General features: G+C 39.2%; 2 protein-coding genes across 3 annotated transcripts; one reads left to right on the plus strand and one right to left on the minus strand.

The window, feature by feature from the left end:
• Positions 1-81: 81 nt before the first annotated feature.
• Positions 82-17,829, minus strand: LOC139943519 (uncharacterized). Of its 2 annotated transcripts, XM_071940336.1 has the most exons (6): positions 17,660-17,829; positions 14,560-14,923; positions 13,758-13,964; positions 12,261-12,587; positions 11,698-11,884; positions 82-1,783 (listed from the first exon to the last, which is right to left on the minus strand). In XM_071940336.1, the coding sequence occupies exons 2-6, from the start codon at positions 14,910-14,912 to the stop codon at positions 1,721-1,723; spliced, it is 1,137 nt and encodes a 378-aa protein (XP_071796437.1). In that variant the 5' UTR covers positions 14,913-14,923; positions 17,660-17,829; the 3' UTR covers positions 82-1,720. The 2 variants fall into 2 exon arrangements, with proteins under 2 accessions (XP_071796437.1, XP_071796436.1); XM_071940335.1 differs by lacking the exon at positions 82-1,783 and having other exon boundaries at positions 8,097-11,884.
• On the plus strand, positions 3,605-7,510 carry LOC139943506 (uncharacterized). The gene is made up of 2 exons (XM_071940334.1): positions 3,605-4,940; positions 5,674-7,510. The coding sequence occupies exons 1-2, from the start codon at positions 4,484-4,486 to the stop codon at positions 6,741-6,743; spliced, it is 1,527 nt and encodes a 508-aa protein (XP_071796435.1). The 5' UTR covers positions 3,605-4,483; the 3' UTR covers positions 6,744-7,510.
• Positions 17,830-20,459: the final 2,630 nt, after the last annotated feature.

The raw sequence follows: 20,459 nt of genomic DNA on the forward strand, positions 1-20,459 counted from the left end.
TTGTTTGACTTCCATTTTTTTGTTTTACTACTCCTCCGAAACTATGGAACTGTAGATTCTTTGTTCCCCTCCCCCCCCCCAAAAAAAATATTCTAAAGAAGTCCTGAGATTCCATGAAGACACATCAAGAGGGAGGTACACCATGCCACGTATCCAACACAAAATAGTGTGCCATTAATTAAAGGCAGTGAACACTATTGGTAATTACTCAAAGTAATTATTAGCACAAAACCTTACTTGGTAACAAGCAATGGGGAGAGGTTGGTAGTATAAAACATTCTGAGAAACGGCTCCCTTTGAAGGAACGTAGTTTTCAAGAAAGAAGTAATTTTCCACGAATTTGATTTTGAGACGTCAGATTTAGAATTTGAGGTCTCGAAACCAAGCATCTGAAAGCACACACAACCTCATGTGACAAGGGTGTTTTTTTCTTTCATAGTTATCTTGCAACTCCGACGACCAATCAAGCTCATATTTTCACAGGTTTGTTACTTTATGCATATGTTGAAATACACCAAGTGAGAAGACTGGTCTCTTGACAATTACCAATAGTGTCCAGTGTCTTTAAACCAACAATCTCTTTGGATAAAAACTGCAATGTATTTGTTCTTTTGAAAATATCATTGAGTACTGTCTTCTGACGATGACTAGAGCAAGCTAGTCAAAACATTGGGACCAGTTAAGAACTCACTCCACGGTAGTGAAGTTAATAACCATCCACTTGAAAGCCAAAGAAGTAGTCCTGGTTTCTACCTTCCGCGCAGGTAGTATTTATTTAAAAAGCTGGAAAGTTCATTTCAGAACTGAGAAGTCTCCTGAATTCCGAAAATCTGTTTCGCAGTAGTAATAATACTAATAATAATGGCTTCTTATATTGTGCTCAGGTCCATCACGTAGTGACGCTAATGGTGCTCCAACATTATTACCCCTGGTCACTGGGCCTTAAAGCCATTGGACCCTTTCGGTACAGAGAAAGAAAAAAAAATTCACAGATGTACAAATAATTTACAGGGTTTACAGGAGGTAATGGTGAAAGACTTCCCTATTATTCCATGAAATGCTTTACTATTGAGAAAACAGTAAAACAATATAAATTCTTGTTAGCGAGAATTACGGATTTTTTATAAACACATGTCATGACACGGCAAAAGGCGCGAAAACAGGAGTGGGTTTTCCCGTTATTTTCTCCCAACTCCGATGTCCGATTGAGCCTAAATTTCCACAGGATTGTTATTTTATATATAAGTTGTGATGCACGAAGTGTGGGACTTGGACAATACTGTTTACCGAAAGTGTATAATGGCACATTTACCCCTGGGTGGAGAGAAGCAATTATAGTTAAGTGTCTTGCTCAGGGACACAAGTGTCACGACCGGGATTCTGCTGAACAGAATCACCGGAGCTTGAATTCTGTGCTCTTATCCGCTCGGCCACGACACCCTGGTAAAATTTAAAGCCAGACAATTCTCAAAAAAACAAAAATCTACCTGACAAGTAGATGTTTTTAAGTCCTTTCACTTTCTTCAATTGCCTCATAATTAGCAAACACTGCCTTACCTGTGGGAAAACCCAAGTTTGCAATATTACAAAAGGAACTCATTAAGCTATTAATACAGAAATTAAAACAGTTTTCAAGGTTGTTACAACACTCATAGTTTGTAACACTTAAAGGCACTGGACACTGTTGGTAATTACTCAAAATAATTTGAAGTATAAAAACTTACTCGGTTACAAGCAATGAAGAGCTGTTGATAGTGTAAAACATTGTGAGAAACGGCTCCCTCTGAAATAACAAAGTTTTGAGAAAGAGGTAATTTTTCTCACTCATAGAAAAAAATAGGACAGGCTTGAAGTCTTTTATTATGCATCTGAAAACACCAATTTGTGCAACAATGGCATTTTTTTTTTTTTTGAGTCAGATTTTAAAGATTTTTTCATCCCTTTTGTTGGGATACACCAAGTGAGAATACTTGTCTTTGACAAGGACCAAAGGTGTCCAGGGGCCGATTTCACAAAGGTCTCAAATTGATCGTAACTTCAAATCAATCGTAGTCGCTAAGTAAAGTGTGATGTCACAATACAAATCTCTATGGTGATACTGAAAATCTGTCTTGCGGTGAATTTTATTGCTTATTCGGCCCCAGTGCCTTCAAAGGCAAAAAAACACCTAGCGTTTTGTGGAACTGTTCAATTGTTTTAATCCTATATAAATACAAATTTATACAAGAAACTTAACTTGTCAAAAGCTCATTTCAAAAGGTGGTAGCATTTTTGAGATGGAGCAAGTACCACCCATGCCTAATAGAAATACACAATCTGAGAAGTGTTACTGCAGTAATGCTTCGCAGATTCAAATTTTGGGGACAAAGAAAATAACACATTTTGACATTAACCAAATATTTTTGTAAAATGCTTTATACTTCCAAAAGCTGCAATAGGCTTCTAACCAAAAGTTTTCATTGGCCGTTAATTATAAGAGTGATAACCAAACAAATACACTCCCTTTAATAGAAATCTAAAAAAGTGAAACCTTATTCTAGGTAAGCCTATGTACTTTATATCATTTGTTTAGACAGTGGGGAAACGGTTTCTATATCATAAAAAGATGTAGTAGTAGTGCTTATAACTTTTAAAAAATTTATATAGATATATATAAACACATCAACAAAAGTAAGTCTCCCCCTAAACAATTCGCCATAACATCGTAAGGTAAAACATTTTACCAATACAACTAATTAAGAAGTAATTCTTTGACATGTTTCCTAAGTGTTGTGTGAAAATGAAAGATGTCCATGAATTCATGGCTGAATGAGCTCAAATGGAAGACAAAAACTGCTCTTCTCAAAAGTCACAAAGGTTTATCAAATATACAGGTCAGTAACGCCTGTATCCACCACGCCTGCCAATGACCGCCTGGCACCGTCATGGTGTTGGTCGGTCTGGTGACATGCTGCCACTGTGGGATGGCATTCCACTGAACTTGCAGAAGATGGGACAGGTGAGCCAGGTTGCTGTTGGCGTTGATGTGGGAATATGCAGATCGCTTCAGCTGGTCCCACAGGGATGGGATTGAGGTTGGGGGAACTTGCCGGCCACACCATTCGCTCGATGCCTTCACCAGCCAGCAAAGCAGTAGCTACCCTGAACCTGTTTTCCTGGTAAGGCTTATACCACCCCACACCATGACACTCCCACCACCGTAGGCTGTAACTGGTTGAACACAGCACTCTGCATGTTGCTCTCCAACTCGACACCCATTCTCAGATTGTGTATTTCTATTAGGCATGGGTGGTACTTGCTCCATCTCAAAAATGCTACCCGTCTCCGACCGTCAATGTGACGCAGGCAACTTCTCGTCTCATCGCGATCGGTGAACAACACAACGCAATCTTTGTGACTTTTGAGAATGGCAGTTTTTGTCTTCCATTTGAGCTCATTCAGCCATGAATTCATGGACATCTTTCATTTTCATACACCACTTAGGAAACATGTCATAGAATTATTTCTTAATCAGTTGTATTGGTAAAATGTGTTACCTTTTACGATGTTATGACAAATTGTTTAGGGGGGGACTTACTTTTGTTGATGTGTTTATATATAGCTGTCAATTACTGAAGGGCGTCTCAAAGCACTTCCAACATCACTAACCCAGGTCACATGTTTGTATTTTAACTTGCCTAAAGCCTATTCAAGCCTATACAGGTAGTGTTAAGTAGGTCAGCACTAATAAATACAAAGTGAAATTTGTACTTTTCTCCTCAAATACACTGTATCATGCCTATGTTTAATGCAACAACAAGATTGCGTGACCAAATATTTGGAGCAAACTATGCATTTTCAAATTCCACTGTTTACAGAACAGCGGGATCCTGTTTTCTTTCACTTAGTTGCAAGTCACATCCTCTTGCTTTTAACTCATATTTCACTTTCAATTCCCTCAGAGTTTCTGTCTGCCATGACAATGTTCTTTTCAGAAAACGGCTTTTAAGTATATAGCAAAGAATGAGAATAGTATTACTTTCATTAGCACTGTGCGAAGCTGTAGTTACTGAGCTGGGTTGAAATCCCGATCTATTTACTACAACATTTCTCCTGAAGACAATCTGAGCCTACTGGACGAAACATTGAGTTGTCAACCAACAGCTCTTTTCAGAATCAACACTACTCAAAAGAGATTTTCTCAAAACATCTCCTGAAGACCATCATAGCACACTGATCGAAACATTGAGTTGTCAACCATTGGCTCTTTTCAGAATCAACACCACTCAAAAGAGAATTTTTCAAAACATCTCCTGAAGACAATCAGAGCATACTGATCGAAACGTTGATGTGGTCAACCAACAGCTCTTTTCAGAACCAACATTACTCAAAAGAGATTTTCGTGTTAATCACAAACGTCACCTAATTATCACAAAATTCCATTTTCGTAACCGATCAACTTTTTCGATACAAGCACACGACCATCTTTATCCTAAATATAATCATGGCAGAGGTAATGTTTGGAGTACATTCATCTGAAAACACGGATACTTCACCGGTACCCTCAAGTCAATTGGCTGATAAGGAGGGTGAAGACTGGTACCCAAGGAAGATTCAGCCCTGGCCACGCTCACTTGTCATAACCCTCTGCATTTTGGGTTTATGGCGACCCAGGAGGGATGCCACCAGAAAACGGAGGGCAAGTAGTCAAGAATGGCCATTATGCCCCCAGGAAGCAGCACACTTCCAGGCTGGTCGATCTAGGACAAACTCCACCACTGAACTTATTGGCTACCCATCAAGTGCCACGAACAACAACTACGGAGCGACAGAAACTCTCCATCGGGTGTCGAGCTGTAGTACAACAACTGATGAAACCGATGACGAGTTAGGCTTGGATCACATGCACTGCAACATATGCAGAGATGAATTTGGAAACGAGCTTAGCCATGAGTCATCAGGTTTGTCACCTTTATTTTGTTTCACCTATTTTATCCCCCCAAAAAGTTAATCAAAAAAAGACTATTTGCTTGAATATACTGTAGATGATGCCACTACTAACAATTATAATAGAAATAGTGGCTTCTTATATAGCGCTCATATCCGTCACTCAGTGACGGCACTTAGTGACACTCAAAATACTTCAACAAGTTTTTCCTGCAAGGTATGTGGGACTACGTTTGAGTTATGAGACCTTTTACATAACACCTTGTAATGGTTTACAAGGTGCTGTGGCGCAATATGCTGCCAATCTAGTAGTCTGACTCAATGTCTGGTGTTATTTTGAAATGATACATTCAAGATTTTCCACAGTTAAACTCGGTGTACAATTCTTGGTGTTTACGGTTTAAATAACTTCTTCTATGTTCCCCACTTTCCACGGGTGGATTTAGGAACAGTCCTAACTAGTCTCTAGGAGATACTAAAAGCTTAAGTCTAGTCCTAAGGACGAGTTAGAGATAAGACTAGTCTTAACTCTTTGTGAAATCCACCCCAGCATTTGATTGGGCACCCCTGGGGTGGATTTCACAAAGAGTTAGACTAGTCTTATCTCCAGTTAGGACGAGTTACTTGTCCTAACTAAACTCTTAGGATTAGTCCTAAGTTAGGACCATCTTTGTGAAACCGACCCCTGGACCCCACAAACTGACTGTTTCCATCCTGAACTATTCCTTTCACTGTCTTCATTTCCAGCGGCAAAGACCAAGTTCTACCTTGTGCGATTGTTGATGCTCCTTTATCTGGTCGGCATGTCTGGATTAATGCTGTATGACTTTGTCATCTACTGTAAGTTTGGCTGGGGTAAACGTGCAAGCACACTACTTCTAGTGTCATACTTCACCTATCTCTTCCAGGTCTTTGTGGTTCCAATATTTGGTCTACTATCGGAACTCATGACCTTCCTTCAGACGGGGTCAAACTCCAGTGGTATATGGGCTGCTCTACAAACGAACTACATCTTAGAAAGAATTCAATACCTCAGAGGGAATTGTGTCCTCTCATGTGTGACCTGTGGACTGTTTCTGATCTGGCCGACAGGTAACGGCGTGTTGAGAATCATCTATGACTATGTCTATCGCCCGAATGGGGATGCTCATGCTAATATAAGCCTCTGGTGTGCCCTTGTCTCCTACATCATGTATGGTTCCTTTTGCTTTCTCATTTACATCGAACGCAAGTCCTTCCAGAGCGAGTTCCGCGTGGTGGCACACTTTGTGGCGAGTAAGGCACCAAAGGGAATGCTTTCCATCGACTTGTGTAGGGACCATTTATCGGCAGTCTACCGGCGATTTCACGCGATGCGGGATTTCGTCGGGATCTGGATGGCGTTCACAATGGCTGTAGCGACGTGGGGCATCACAGCTCACCTCACTTGGAACTATGTCATCTTCACATATTGCGACGTCAGCCACGACAGTGACAATGTCGGACTTCCTTTACTCAACGTGCTCATCTGGTCGCAGAAAATCATGTTCTTTGTTCTGCCTTCACTGGCTGTAGGTGGGTTGAATATTGACTATGTGTGGAGGGAGTTCAGGTATATGATGGTGAGACATCAACGCCACTGTTACTCCGTCTTCTGGTCTCACATCATGACACATATGGGGGATATCAATCTCTTCGCTAAAGGGTTGAGGGCTACTCTACTCTTCTCTGCGTTAGGGTTGTTTCTGGGTCTGGAACTGAGCAATGAATCGCAGAATGTAGCCTTTTGGAATGGACCTGGGGAGTACAACCTGACTGTTTTCTGTGCACATCAGTGATGTGGATGGTACGTTAATTACAAAACTGGTTGGGGTAAGGCTGGGTTGGGGCAAGCCGCTAATGATCTGCCGCAATACTGGTTGGGGCAAGGCTGGGTTGGAGCAAGGCGTTAATGATCTGCCACAGTGAGAGAATCAAGACGTGGTGGTGGCATAATGAATCAGGTTTCCCGGGTTCGAATACTGCTCTCGCTAGATCGCTGCTCTCGTCCAAAGCTGCTGGTTGTGGACTATCATGGGACTGTAGTCGTGGGAGCAGTAGTCTCGCAGGGGGCAGCAGTCTCTCGAGAATACTTCCAGTGTCACAGGAATTGCAGGGAGATTCGGAATCGTGCAGGGGAGAGAGAGTCACAATGCTTTCACCACGACAGACATTTAACGACTTGTCCACAAGTGAGTGCATTCCAGGTATGGGGAGCAAAATGAGAGAAGGTGTGACTTGAAGCAGACTTGAGAAGCTTGACAGAGTTAGGTTCCATGAGTCGAGTAGTGTCAGATGCTGAGCAAAGGCTTGAGCGGCCAGACCGGTGGAGAGACAAGCACATTCATACACTTTTGTGCTTATTTCAAATTGACAAATCACAATAAAGATTGCTGTATTTTTTGAGAAAATATTTTTTTTTCTGTTTAAATGGTCTTGGTATTTCACATCAACAAAAAGAGTGCAGCACCGGCATGTAAACTTGGGTGTCACAGAATCGATTCCGGCTCTAGTCAATTTTTGTTTGTTCAACTCAAAATTTAGTCATCAGTTTCTGTAAATTACTTGATATGCAAACAGAAAGTAAGTTTCAGATTTCAACATAACAAAACATTAATTTGTTTTTGTGTGCCAGTTTACACTGATGTGTATTTTAAAAGCATTGTAAGTTGAAAATAAAAAGTAAAAAGTCAACAACCTTTGCCCTGCTGAAGGGAATGTCTCACCACAAAACCAAGCTAGCAGGCTATGCAGTCGTAGCAAGTCTCTGTCAGCTTCCACATGGATCATTTCATTCATTATTCTCTTGCAACTTCAATGACTAATTGAGTCCCAACTATCACAGATTTGTTATTTTATGCACGTGGTGGGATACACCATGTGAGAATACTGGTCTTTGACAAAATAACAAAAGTGTCCAGTGCCTTTAAGTTGGTAGGTTAGTGGGTGGAGTTAGGATGTTAGAAATTTTAGAAAGGGATGAATGTGTGTGATATACATGGATGTGTAAATGCTTAGTAACTGAAAAGAAAAGAGGTTAATTTTGAGGCATTTTGAACACTTTCAAATCAGCATTTATTTGCAATTAGTAACGTGATACATAAAATTTGAAATTACTTTATTTAAGTCATTTAAAGCAAAGAGACCAAGAGGCACAAATTAAATGTCATAAGTAAAATAAATTTTTTAATGAATAAATCAAATAAATTATAAATTTTCTCTTTTAATTTCTATTTGTCACATTGACAATTACTATAAAAAATGTGCAAAAACACAAAATGTCCGATTTTTTAAAACCATACAGCATAGTTTAAAGACAGTGGTTTAGTAATTACTCAAAATAATTATTGGCATAAAACCTTACTTGGTAACAAGTAATGGGGAGCTGTTGATAGAATAAAACATTGTGAGAAACGGCTCCCTCTGAAGTAACTTAGTTTTTGAGAAAGAAGTACTTTTCCACAAATTTAAACTTTGAGACCTCGGAATTAGATTTTGAGGTCTCAAAATCAAGCATCTGAAAGCACACAACTTCGTGTGACAAGAAGGGTGTTTTTTCTTTCATTATTATATCGCAACTTCGACGACCAATTGAGCGACTGGTTTTTCACAATTACCATTAGTGTTCAGTGTCTTTAAAGGCCTTATTGTCACACAGGGCAATTTTCAGGCAACTTGAAGGCAACCAACTGCACTGAACCCAATTTCATGGCTCCATTAACCACTGGATTCTGCGCTTACGATTACCATTCTCCGCTTGCATGGCAAACGCTAAACTTCTGAACAAGCTGTGTAAGGGTTGAATTCCTAGTAACGTGGAGTACGCACGCCAACAAGCCACAAATTTACCTGCTAACCGGTGAAATACGCTTGACGTAAGCGCAAAATTCCCTGCTTCCGAAAGCGCTGATTCTTTGCCCACGGTAGGCAGAGCCAAGAAATCGGTCCCCGTACACTCAGAAGCACAAGAGACATTCTTTCAGCTGTTAAGTCACTGTCCCAACGAAAATAATGAGAAACTGATGTGTGAATAAAAATATGTTTTAGTCGGAGATTGCAAGGAACTGGCCGTTGCCTGTTAATTGCCACGTGTGACATGGTTGTGATGTTATCAGTGAAATTTAGTGGTAAGTGGTTGAAATAGTGTTAGTACTTAGTTGAGTAAAACATGATCGTAAATAGCAAAAATCTTCACAAAGTTATTAAATCGAGATGTGCAGCTTATAGCACAACAGCATCAATGAAAACTTTGCTTCAAATCAATTAACGTAGAGATTTTTCTACATTCAAAATTTCCTTTTTCTGGATAGTGGCGTGTCAATGCAGCTGGGCGGATAAGAACACCAGCTCAACCTCTGGTGTTTCTGATCAGCAGAGTGTGTTGTGTTATGCACGTTAAATAACCTTGACACTTATAGTACACTTATAGTAAAGAGAAGAGGTTGGCCCTGTTGCAAGATGCTTTACCCGACTTGCTTTGTCCTTAAAACCATTGGACACTCTCGGAACAGAATTTTTTTTTTTAGTTCACAGATTTACAAATAAGTACAGGGTTTACAGAAGGTAATGGTTAAAGACTTCTCTTGAAATATTTTTCCATGAAATGCTTTACTTTTTGAGGAAATATTAAAACAATTATCAATTCTCGATATCGAGAATTGCGGATTTATTTTAAAGATTAATTTTGGGTTTTACCCATACACCAATGTGTGTTAGCACTGTATACTCAGTTCTTTCCCGAATACAAAATGGGTGTGTTAGATTTATAGTTTATCCACTCCAAATAAACTTGTATGTATGAAGCTATAATATATAAAAATCAGTAGGGTAGATGATAAAATAAAATATACAATAAATTGAAATCTATGAGGAAAACTCTGAGATTAAAATCTCTAAAATTAAAACGCAGCATTCTTCAAAAAACTGTGGGGCATCTGAACAAAAAATTGAAGTTTGGCCGAATGTTGCTGCGTTGCTCTTAAAGATTCTTGTGAAGTTAGTAACAAACGATTCGTTTAACTTTTAATATTTGCTTTGTGTATCAGCCCAAATTTGCGCATACTAACATGCAATTTGCGCATATTGCCCCGATATATAGCTCGTGCACGAGGAGAACTCTGGCAGTGTATTGCATTGAATCTAAATATTCCACATTGTATAAAAGTAATACATGTACCATAAGTTGGCATGTGTTAGCACCAACTGCAAATGAAGACCTCCTATTGTCCCTATTTTGTTTGTACCCTGACTTCGTGGCAACAGCTCCAATTAGTTTTGTACACACTGGGGACCTTCACCCATCAAGGAACCCAATAATACCCTTTTTTCTTCTTCTTTTTTATTTGAAGTAATTTCTCACTAATATATTTGAATTGAATTTGAAACCTCAGTTGAGGTCTCGAATTCAAGGCATCTGAAAGCACTTGGGCGACAAGGGTGTTTTTTCTTCCATTATTCTCTCGCAACTTCGACGACCAATTTAGTCCAAATTTCCACAGGTTTGTTATTTTATGAATATGTTGCGATACGCCAAGTGAGAATCTGGTCTTTGACAATTACCAAAGGTGTCCAATGTCTTTAAGACAAGTCTACTTAGGACTAGCTTAAGTTTGTAATAACTCATAGGACTAGTTGTTAGTTATACTATCTTTGAGAATTCGACCCAAGGACCCAGGGTTTTTCTGGGTAAGCTCATCAGCGCAAAACACTCCCCTGTCCAGATCCTCCGCCCCTCCCACTTATTTGTTAACCATCGTTCCTATACACCAGGGATGTGATAGGCTGTTGAGAAAAAAGCCTGGGGCGGATTGCTATAAAACAGTCTTAGTCAGCAGTCTTAGACCAGTCAGTTATAGCCGGCTATCTGCCTTCGACGGTCTTAGCTCAGTCAGTCATTAAGCCTGTTGCAATAAGCCGGTCTTAGATAAGTCAGCCAAAAGTAATGAAATACGAACAAATGTCCCATAATATTTAGCACATCTGCAGCACTGGCGGTACGGCATTGTTCTTATTGCTTTGGTTTGAACCATCGGGGATCCAGTCTGTGAGTTGTATCATTTTTACTCTTGGGAACGTACATTTCTGATACAAAGTATCACCACCATTATGCCTCTAACTGTAATCTATTTCTAAAATACAATCTCAATGTAGAGCTCTTTGTATCAAATCATCAAATAAACAAATGTAGCGCCATCTTTAAAAACCAAAACAAAGACCGATTAAAGCCAGCTCAGAGCAGGCTTAAGATTTAAGACGGGCTATAATTATAGACCGCGCTATTGCAATCGGTCTTTTATTAAAGACTGTCTAAACGCGTCTCAAGTTAGCCGGCTATAACGCATAGACTGGTTTAAGACCGCTTGGTGCAATCCGCCCATGAACTCTGAGCTCGAAAACTTGCGAACGTGAAGCCCAATATTAACATTTATCTTTGGTTTTAAAAGCCCTACTCCACATTCTATGGTTTTAACTTCATTTTTTTTATGAATTTGTTTGGGGGGTAAAAAAAAACGGAATTTCTTTTGTTTGAGGGCAAAAAAAAAAAAAGAATTCTGGTTCAAAACGGAGAAATCACTCATAATTGGCGACAATGACGGAGCTGTTTTTCCGCAGATCAAAGTTACTGTAATACATCACTGGTTTTAAGCCCCACTCGTTTCCTCTGTACACCCCAAGATACGTAAAGACATCCGGCTTGTAATGCATGCTGCATCGGATCCCGATGGCTCGAAGTCGGTTTTCTAACTCCCTTACCTCGGCCTTGTCAGTGAAGTTCTTGTTGTACACACAGATGACGTGAGTATCTTCATTCTCATCCCACGTGCTGACTTTGGCACATTTTCCGAGGCGACCGATGATTGTTGCACGGAATATCCTTTCCCAGGACAGGTCGGCGTGGATGCCTCGTCTCCGAAAGATCATCCACTTACCACATAAAGTCCTATAAACACAAAATCATATTAATAATTAATACCAGGTAGTTATACTAAACGTTATCACACAAGCATGAGTAGAATACGAAAAACTATACAGTGCTTCTGCATACGATATCCAACGAGGTCGACCTTCAAGCAAACTGCAAGCAACGCAGAGGTCTCAGCTGAGGTCTCAAAATCTTTCTTTCTCAAAAACTCAACTGTTTAAATTCATAGGGAGCTGTTTCTCACAATGTCTGATACTATAAACAGCTCTCCATTGTTCGTTACCAAGAAGGTTTTTATGCTAACAATGAGTTTGAGTAATTACCAATAGTGTCCACTGCCATTCAATACAAACATAGGTTTCATAAAAAGCCCTCCAAATTTATACAAACTCACCCATGAGCCAGAGCAAGTTGCTGTATTTTCTGGAAGTTGATCTCTTCCCCTGATTCGTTGAGTTTTTCCCATGCATCTTTGAGGCCGGGTACATCCGTTCTCTTCCGTCTCTTACTACCCTCCTCCTCTTCCTCATCCTCCTCCTCTTCCTCCCCCTCCTCCTCTTCCTCCCCCTCCTCCTCTTCCTCCTCCTCCTCCTCCCCATCATTATCCCCTTGAACATCATCTTCATCCTCATCGTCATCCTCCTCCTCCTCCTCTGAAGAGGAAGACAGCTCAAAATCTCCACGAGGAGCACGAACAAAGATCCAAGATAATCCATCAGATCTGTACAAATAGATTCCAAAATACTCTATATTAGTGTTTGGGCACAACAAAATGATGACTAGGCATTTGTGAACAAACACATAGCTGGTCCCTGTTGTTTTGCTTCGATTAAGTGCTTCAAAGCTTGAAAGTTGATCTGATTTTAAGATGGAAGAGTATTTATGTAGCACTTTATACACATAAAGGGCGTCTCATAGCACTTCCAATTTTAGTACCCCTGGTTACTGGGCCATTTAATTCATTCCTTAAAGGCAGTGGACACTATTGGTAATTACTCAAAATAGTTATTACCATAAATAAGGAGTTGTTTACCCGAGGGCGGCGGAGGGCTTTACCATTTTATAGCTGGAGGGGTGTTGTGTTGAAAGAAATCATTGAACAATTATAATGGTTGCATTTATTTTTCTTTTTGACCAACAAGTGTCGATGTTTTTGACCGAAAAGGTATTTATGAATGGGAATCAAAGTGTGTTGAATCGGTTTTCAACTAGTGGTTTAAACCCGCCGAGGCCTGGCTCTTGATAATTGACCTCGACTTCGTCTAGGTAAATTTATCAAGAACCAGGCCTCGTTGGGATTAAACCACTAGTTGAAAACCTCTTCACCACACATTGACTCCCTTATTTAAAGACACTGGACACTATTGGTATTTGTCAAAGACTAGCCTTCACAGTTGCATAAAATAACAAACCTGTGAAAATTTGAGCACAATATTGGTCGTTGAAGTTGCTAGATAATAATAAAAGAAAAATCACCCTTGTCACACGAAGTTGTGTGCTTTAATATGCTTGATTTCGAGACCTCAAATTCTAAATCTGAGGTCTTGTAATCAAATTCGTGGAAAATTAATTCTTTCTTCAGAGGGAGCAGTCTCTCACAATGTTTTATACTATCAACCTCTCCTATTACTCGTTACCAAGAAAGGTTTAATGCTAATCATTATTTTGAGTAATTACCAATAGTGTCCTCTGCCTTTAATAACAGATTTTAGGCCCAAAGTCTTTTATTATTTGAGTGAGAAAATACGTCTTTCTCAAAAACTACGTTACTTCAGAGGGAGCCGTTTCTCACAATGTTATATACTATTAACAGATCTCCATTCCTTGTTCTCAAGTAATTTTGAGTAATTACCAATATTGTCCAGTGCCATTAAAATTTACAAACTATCACCTTTTTAGTTTGGATGGCCGACAATCCGTCAAGAACATGTTTGCCGCAACCTGCAACACTGGTGGAGGAATTGCATCAGTGTAGAATTTGACCCATGTTAGATTGTCAAGCTCTATTCCTTCTGCAGCTAGCTTTCTTCCTAGGGCTCCTAAAGTCGGAATTCCAGACTCCCGCTCATTTTTCTCAGATGTTGTGGTTCTTCTGGGCCTGGATTTGTGCAATTGTACAAAATGCTAAGTATTTGGCTGTGTCTGTTTTATTTTTTATTTTATAGGTATTGTACTGGAATGATTGCTCTGAACAAATAGTCACAGACAGGGTTGTAATACTGCTAGACCAATTTTAGGGGTCGGGCTATAAATCCAGAGTTTTCGAAGTCCACCATAGGAAAGGGGATCAACAAAATTATCCATGTTTAGTTAAGGGGCCATTATTGCTGGAGTGAAAGCTTCAGACATGATGCCAGGTTTTAAAACTCTTTGTGTTATGGGGCCACGTAATTATGAATAAGTTGAATTTTGACTGTGTTCTTTCTCTGTGACATTTGATACTCCATATCATAGCTGTGTCTCAGATCAATGCACAGTGGACAATATCTTGATTTATTCAAGGGGAAATCGGTGCGGCGCAATGTATTTTGCTCAGAGGACTGGGCAAAAATTGTGAGTCCTAGGCAGGCAGGCATGCCCAGCATCGCCTACCATGGCTAGACAACACTGCTGTTATGATTCCCAATTCTAAAACAAGCAATTAAAAGTGTTCACCGTCTTTTGTTGTCACTATTTTGTGCATTTCAACTCACTGATTAAGCGATACTACTTCAGCTTTCTCCTTCTCGCTTCTTCGACCACTGTCCACCATCTTGTCCTTCTGAGGAGGTGACTGGGAAAGCATTGATGAGTTTCCATGGCAACTCTCATCGCTGAAGTTGCGATCCCTTCCTGGGACGCCAGCCCCTTCATGATTGTTTGTGCCCGGACTTTGAGATATACAGTTGTATCTTCTAACTGAAGTTGAATCTTTCTCCTCCACAACGTCTTTGTTTTTCTCTTTGGGTAGAAACAGGTTGCTATTCCCATCTTTCTTGAAGACTTTGAAACGTGGATGAACTGGTTCTAGATCCGGCATATCATCAAAACTTTTTAGCCTTGCCATGGTCAGTTAATCTAAAAACAAAAGGAGCAATGGTATGTCATTGGTGTGGGAAACAGGTCAACTCCTACCTAAAGTCAACACAAACCCAGGTCAACTTGTACCCAAGTCAATTTAATAAATAATAATAAGACTTGTAATGCGCACTTATCTACCCTGCTGGGTGTTCAAGGCGCAGTAAACCCCCCCCCCCCCAAAAAAAAAAAAAAAAAAAAAAAACAGACACAACAAAAATTAGTCCTTGAAAACCTGTGACATAAGATAAGTTTTGAGAAGAGATTTGAATGTTGTGGTACAAAGACAAGTTCTAAGATTAAGTGGTAGAGAGTTCCAGATGCGTGGCGCAGCTGAAGAAAAAGACCCGTCTCCCCATGAGTGTTGAGACTTGGGTTCAATGAGAAGAAGCATTGAACTTGTTTGAAGATTTCTTGATGGAGTCTTGTCATTAAGTGCTTTGTGGACAATGAGCATCAGCTTGAAGATGCTTCGTTGAGAGATAGAGAGCCAGTGTAGTTGTTTCAGAATGGGGGTGATGGAACAGGATTTCTTAGACAGTGTCACAATGCGGGCAGCAGTATTTTGGAGGCGTTGAAGACGGGAAATCTGGTTGTTAGGAAGACTGTAGAGAAGAGCATTGTCATTGTCAAGGCGAGAAGTAACAAATGCATGAATGACCTTTTCAGTGGCACTTTTGTCCAAGTACTTACGAATCTTACCAATATTCCTGATGTGGTATGATGAGACGAAAGATGTTGTTGCTGTGTGGTTGAAGTGTCATTGATGAATCAAAAATAACCCCTAAGTTCCGAGCTTGCAGCGAGGGGGAGCTATCTGAGCATCACGTAGGCTACCCAAACTACCTAGGACAATTTGTACCAGGGTGAACTCATACCCAGATCAACTAGTACCCAGATCAACTCACACCAAAGTCAACTTGTTAAGACATCAACTGGTTAACTCTTAACCAATAAAGGGAAGGTACATGTGTGGATATTACTAATAACAAATTTTAATTTATAACTGACTTGGTACAACCCAGGTCATAATTCCAGTTGAACCTAGTTAACTGGGGCAACTGGTTCAACTGGATAGTGATCAAACTCGTCCATTTTCCATATTAACCAACTGGTTTGGAATAGGTTTAACCATGGTTTAACTGTGTATAAACCAGTTGGTTTCTGTCCATTTTTCATATTAAACCAACTGGTTTTAACTTGTTTAACTAGTTTATCAACTGGTTTCAACTAGTTCCAGTTAAACCCAGTTTAACTAGGTTCAACTGGAATTTCGATCTGGGAAGCATTGGAGAGCTGTTGATAGTATAAAACCTTGTGGGAAACGACTCCCTCTGAAATAACGTAGTTTTTGAGAGAGAGGCAATTTCTCCACTAAAATAATAAAAGATTTCTAGCTAGAAGTATTTTGGGAAAAGTTTCCGTATGGCGCCACCACTTTTTCATTCGAAATAAAATAGTATCGTAGGAGGTCCTGTTTTCGAGGTGTCCCTAATATCGTGGCAAATCTTTTACCTCTCTGTGCGCGATGTAAACAGTCCCTAGATAAAAATTGTGTGGTTTTATTTGCCAAGCAAAGAGTCTCCTCTTCTTTGACCAAAACTTAGAAACACGTAAGGCTCCACTGGTCATTTGCACTTGTAAATGCAAAAAAGTTGGTATTTTAGGCATTTCTACAAGGTACAAAAATATGTCATAATGTTGAGGCCATAAAAAAATATTTGCCCACCGAAAAAGTTTCATCAAACGCTATTTCAATTCACAATTCATGATGATCAAAATCATGTGACTGAATGTTTTGCTGAGCATTCTTAAAGAAAAATACCGAGGCTTAAAGAAGCCATGTGCCTTATATCATTTTCTAATATTTTTTGAGATTTTTATTTTGTAACCCTCAAATCAATACTATAAATATTTATATTAAAATTTAAACATCAGCTTGTTGATTCAATTATCACTGTTTATTAATACGCTTTATTATAAATATTAAGAAAAAAAGTAGAAAAAAAAATAAATAGAAATCAGACTTTGAAGCCAGTAATTATTCACACTTTTTATTTTTGTTTTATTTTTAAAAAAATTTTGCAAGTTACCATGGTAATTTTAAAAATTTAATAAAAAAATATTTTGAATAAAATGAAGGCAACTGCTGGCTATACAGTCATACACAGAGTCTCAAAGAACACTTGTAGTCACTGCAGATGTTTCTTCCATACGGCTTCACCGGGAAACCATACTTTCTTGTTTGCCGTGAAAATAGGAAAAACTCAAAACAAACGGGGCCAGTTGAAGTCATCCAAGATCGGCGTGTGGTGTGAACATTTCAATGTCCATCAAGTTTTAATATATGTTTGCATACTTCGTATTAATAAATGAAGATAATTAGGGCATCGGTTGATATATTGCATCATTATTTTTTTCCCAATTCAAAGAAAAAGGCATAATAGCGTGATAACTGGTAAGCAGAGGATATAGTATCTAATTTACCTCAATGAGATATCCCTTTTTGTAAAAATGAGTGAAAAAGTGGTGGCGCCACATACGGAAAGTTATCCGGTTTGGGTCGTCTTCCACTTCCAGCTAGCCCCACTTGCACTTGTGCATGGAGGAAGGAATATTTCTTCCTCCATGGTGTGGTGGCCAACAACAAGGATAGCTGAATCCTATTTCTTGGCCACACAAGTCCCACAAGTGGAGCTAACTTCCAGCCAGCCCTTCAGAAAGTTTCCCATTTACCTTTACAGCTCAACTCGTTGCTGCTGTTTAATCAACTTCAGTTCTACTGTTTCACTTTTGCCTTGAACGCCCTGTAGAAGCTGCATGCAGGACAGTCCAACACAAAGACCTGCCATTAAAAGTTGGGTTTTTCCCCACCCACCACACACTCCTGCGGCCCACCATACCATGTACCAGCAGACAGCTCATGTCCCTTTTCGAAACGACGGCTTTACCTCCAGCATGCACCCCCCTCTGCCTGCAACATCATCAAAGCGTACGTTGTTGACTGAACCGCCCGCATCCCGCCGAAGCCCAAACTCAAAGCCGTGGTTTCGAAAAGGCTCTACTCGCTCCACTAAGTATGACGCGCGCCCTCTGTTGTTATCATCCTGTAAAACAACTAAACTTCCCACAGTATGTTCACCTTCGCTCATCCCTATTATATTCCCATCACATACATATTGATTTTAAAACAATTCGAGCAAATCTCTTTAAAACTCAGTTACAAGATTAAAGGGAGATAGTTCTACTGCAGGCTACTCAAGTTAAACCACAAAGGAAAATTGCATAAATAACTCATCAATAAATTGTGATATAATTTCCCCAAGTTAATTTTGGCTTGTATGACTCAAGCGGCAATCATAAAGTGTTTGGTGGCGTCTGATAATTATTTTTAAAAATATATTAAAATGAAGTACTATTTTTTAGAAACCTTCTTCCAATCTCCAATACCACCCTGCAATCCAGGGCCAAATTTCATTGCTTTTAAGCAGCTCTATGAAATTGGGCCCTGCTCTTTCCACTACTGTCTACAAAACTCCACATTTTCAAAGTTGGTCCTAAACAACACCTAAACAGTTTCACAATCTGGTATTGACATCATAGGGTGAAAAGCCTCATTAATTAAATAATTCAGTTCACGCCAAAACATTATTCATGCCTATTGTTCAAAGCTGGTTTATTATACAAAAATATGTGTACATAAACAAATCCCACAGAAAAAAAGAATGGATAAAACATTGGAAAGCAAAATATTGTAATCCTCCAAGATCAAGACCAGGGGCGGATTGCACCAAGCGGTCTTAAACCAGTCTATGCGCTATAGCCGGCTAATTTGAGACGTGCTTAGACAGTCTTTAATTATAGACCGATTGCAATAGCGCGGTCTGTAATTATAGCCAGTCTTAAATCTTAAGCCTGCTCTGAGCTGGCTATAATCGGTCTTTTGGTTTTTAAAGATGGCGCTGCATTTGTTAGTTGTAGATGATTTGAATGATCCAATGAGCTCTAGGATGAGATTGTATTTTAGAAATAGATTACACCCATGGGAGGCATTATGATGATGATCAAGGTGATTGTATCGTAAATGTATGTTCTCAAAAGTAAAAATGATACAACTCACAGATTTGATATCCGATGATTTAAACCAAAGCAATAAGAACAATGCCGTACCGCCAGTGCCTGCAGAGTGCTAAGTATTATGGGACATTATTTTGACTGGTAATGATTGACTGGTAAACTCATTCTACTTAATAGAGTACATTTTTAAATCCAAAATTTCATTTCTGCTTTGTGTTTTTTCGTCTTTCTGTCCACTTATAACAATGTTGCTGTTGTAATAAGGTACATTTTTGGCAAGTCCCATCGATCATCTTGTTACAACAAGAGTCAACTGTACATGTTTGTTTACTGATGAAATATTATACTGTAGACATTCTTCTCAGTTTACTAAAGATAAAGTACTTCTCAAAAAAGCTTTTTGTTATTACACTATGAAAAGTTAATGCCAAAACTTTACATCAAATAATGAGATCTTATATTACTCAAAGTATATGCCCCTTTCAGGGCCCAGTTTCATTGAGCTGCTTAAGCACAAAAAACTAGCTAAGCACAACAAAATCATGCTTACCAGAATAAGGTTACCAGCCAAACTACAATGTCACATGTAGAAGTGGTGACTGGTATCCTGTTAATTTCCGCTTAGCAAATACTTTTTAAGCAATAATTTCTGCTTGAGCAGCTCTATGAAATTAGGCCTAGTATGGAGAGGTTATACACCCGGTGCATATGATGTCTCATTCCTGAAAAAAAGTGCCTCACTGAGGCCAAAAAGCGCTCAAAACGAGACCAAAAAGGTTCCTCACTGAACGATAGCTGTTCTTTGTGCTTAAAAACGTGTTCGTAACCTCAGTGTCACTGTAGCATTTCACGTTATGCAATGGGTCTATTGTTATACAATAGTTGCAGAGTTTAACATTAGTGTTTGTAAGTAATGACAATTTTGTTTGCGCATGAAATATCTTACGATCATCCAAGTTAAACTTAATAACCCAAAAGTAATATAAACAGTTAACACAGGACAAAATATTTTGTTAAGGCAAATTGTTTTACGCTTATGTTTTCAAGTTGTGAAATAAAAGATACTTAAGGAAAGTTAAGGGGAAAAAAAAAATAGAAACTTCTTGCTTTATGAAGTTATTTTAATCATGTAAATAGCACAGTCTACATGTACACTACCGACCAACAAGTAAAAATATTAAGGACACAAGGAGGGGGGTCACAATTTTGATCAAGCATAAATAGGAAGTAATTTTTTGTTAGTCAGATGGAAAGGTACAACCTTGTGTAAAAGTCTCGGGAGAAATGGTGGCTTCCAAAAGAGCCATTCAGGCCTGATACTTATTGGAGGCAACAAAGAAGATTGCTTCCATGCCCCATGGTCATGTCTGTGTGCCCTTAAAGACAATGGCCACTATTGGTAATTGTCAAAGACCAGTCTTCTCACTTGGTGTATCTCAACATGTGCATAACAAAAAAT

This window comes from Asterias amurensis, chromosome 1 (assembly GCF_032118995.1).
Source record: "Asterias amurensis chromosome 1, ASM3211899v1".
Classification (NCBI taxonomy): domain Eukaryota; kingdom Metazoa; phylum Echinodermata; class Asteroidea; order Forcipulatida; family Asteriidae; genus Asterias; species Asterias amurensis.

Bases quoted from the DNA above. Each gene is read 5' to 3' on its own strand.
- LOC139943506 (XM_071940334.1), top strand. From the start codon at position 4,484: ATGGCAGAGGTAATGTTTGGAGTACATTCATCTGAAAACACGGATACT. The intron at 4,941-5,673 runs GTTTGTCACCTT...CTTCATTTCCAG, and splicing joins GCTTAGCCATGAGTCATCAG to CGGCAAAGACCAAGTTCTAC.
- LOC139943519 (XM_071940335.1), bottom strand. From the start codon at position 14,912: ATGGCAAGGCTAAAAAGTTTTGATGATATGCCGGATCTAGAACCAGTT. The intron at 13,965-14,559 runs GTGAGTTGAAAT...GCACAAATCCAG, and splicing joins GAAGTAGTATCGCTTAATCA to GCCCAGAAGAACCACAACAT. The intron at 12,588-13,757 runs GTGATAGTTTGT...CTATTTGTACAG, and splicing joins CGGCCATCCAAACTAAAAAG to ATCTGATGGATTATCTTGGA.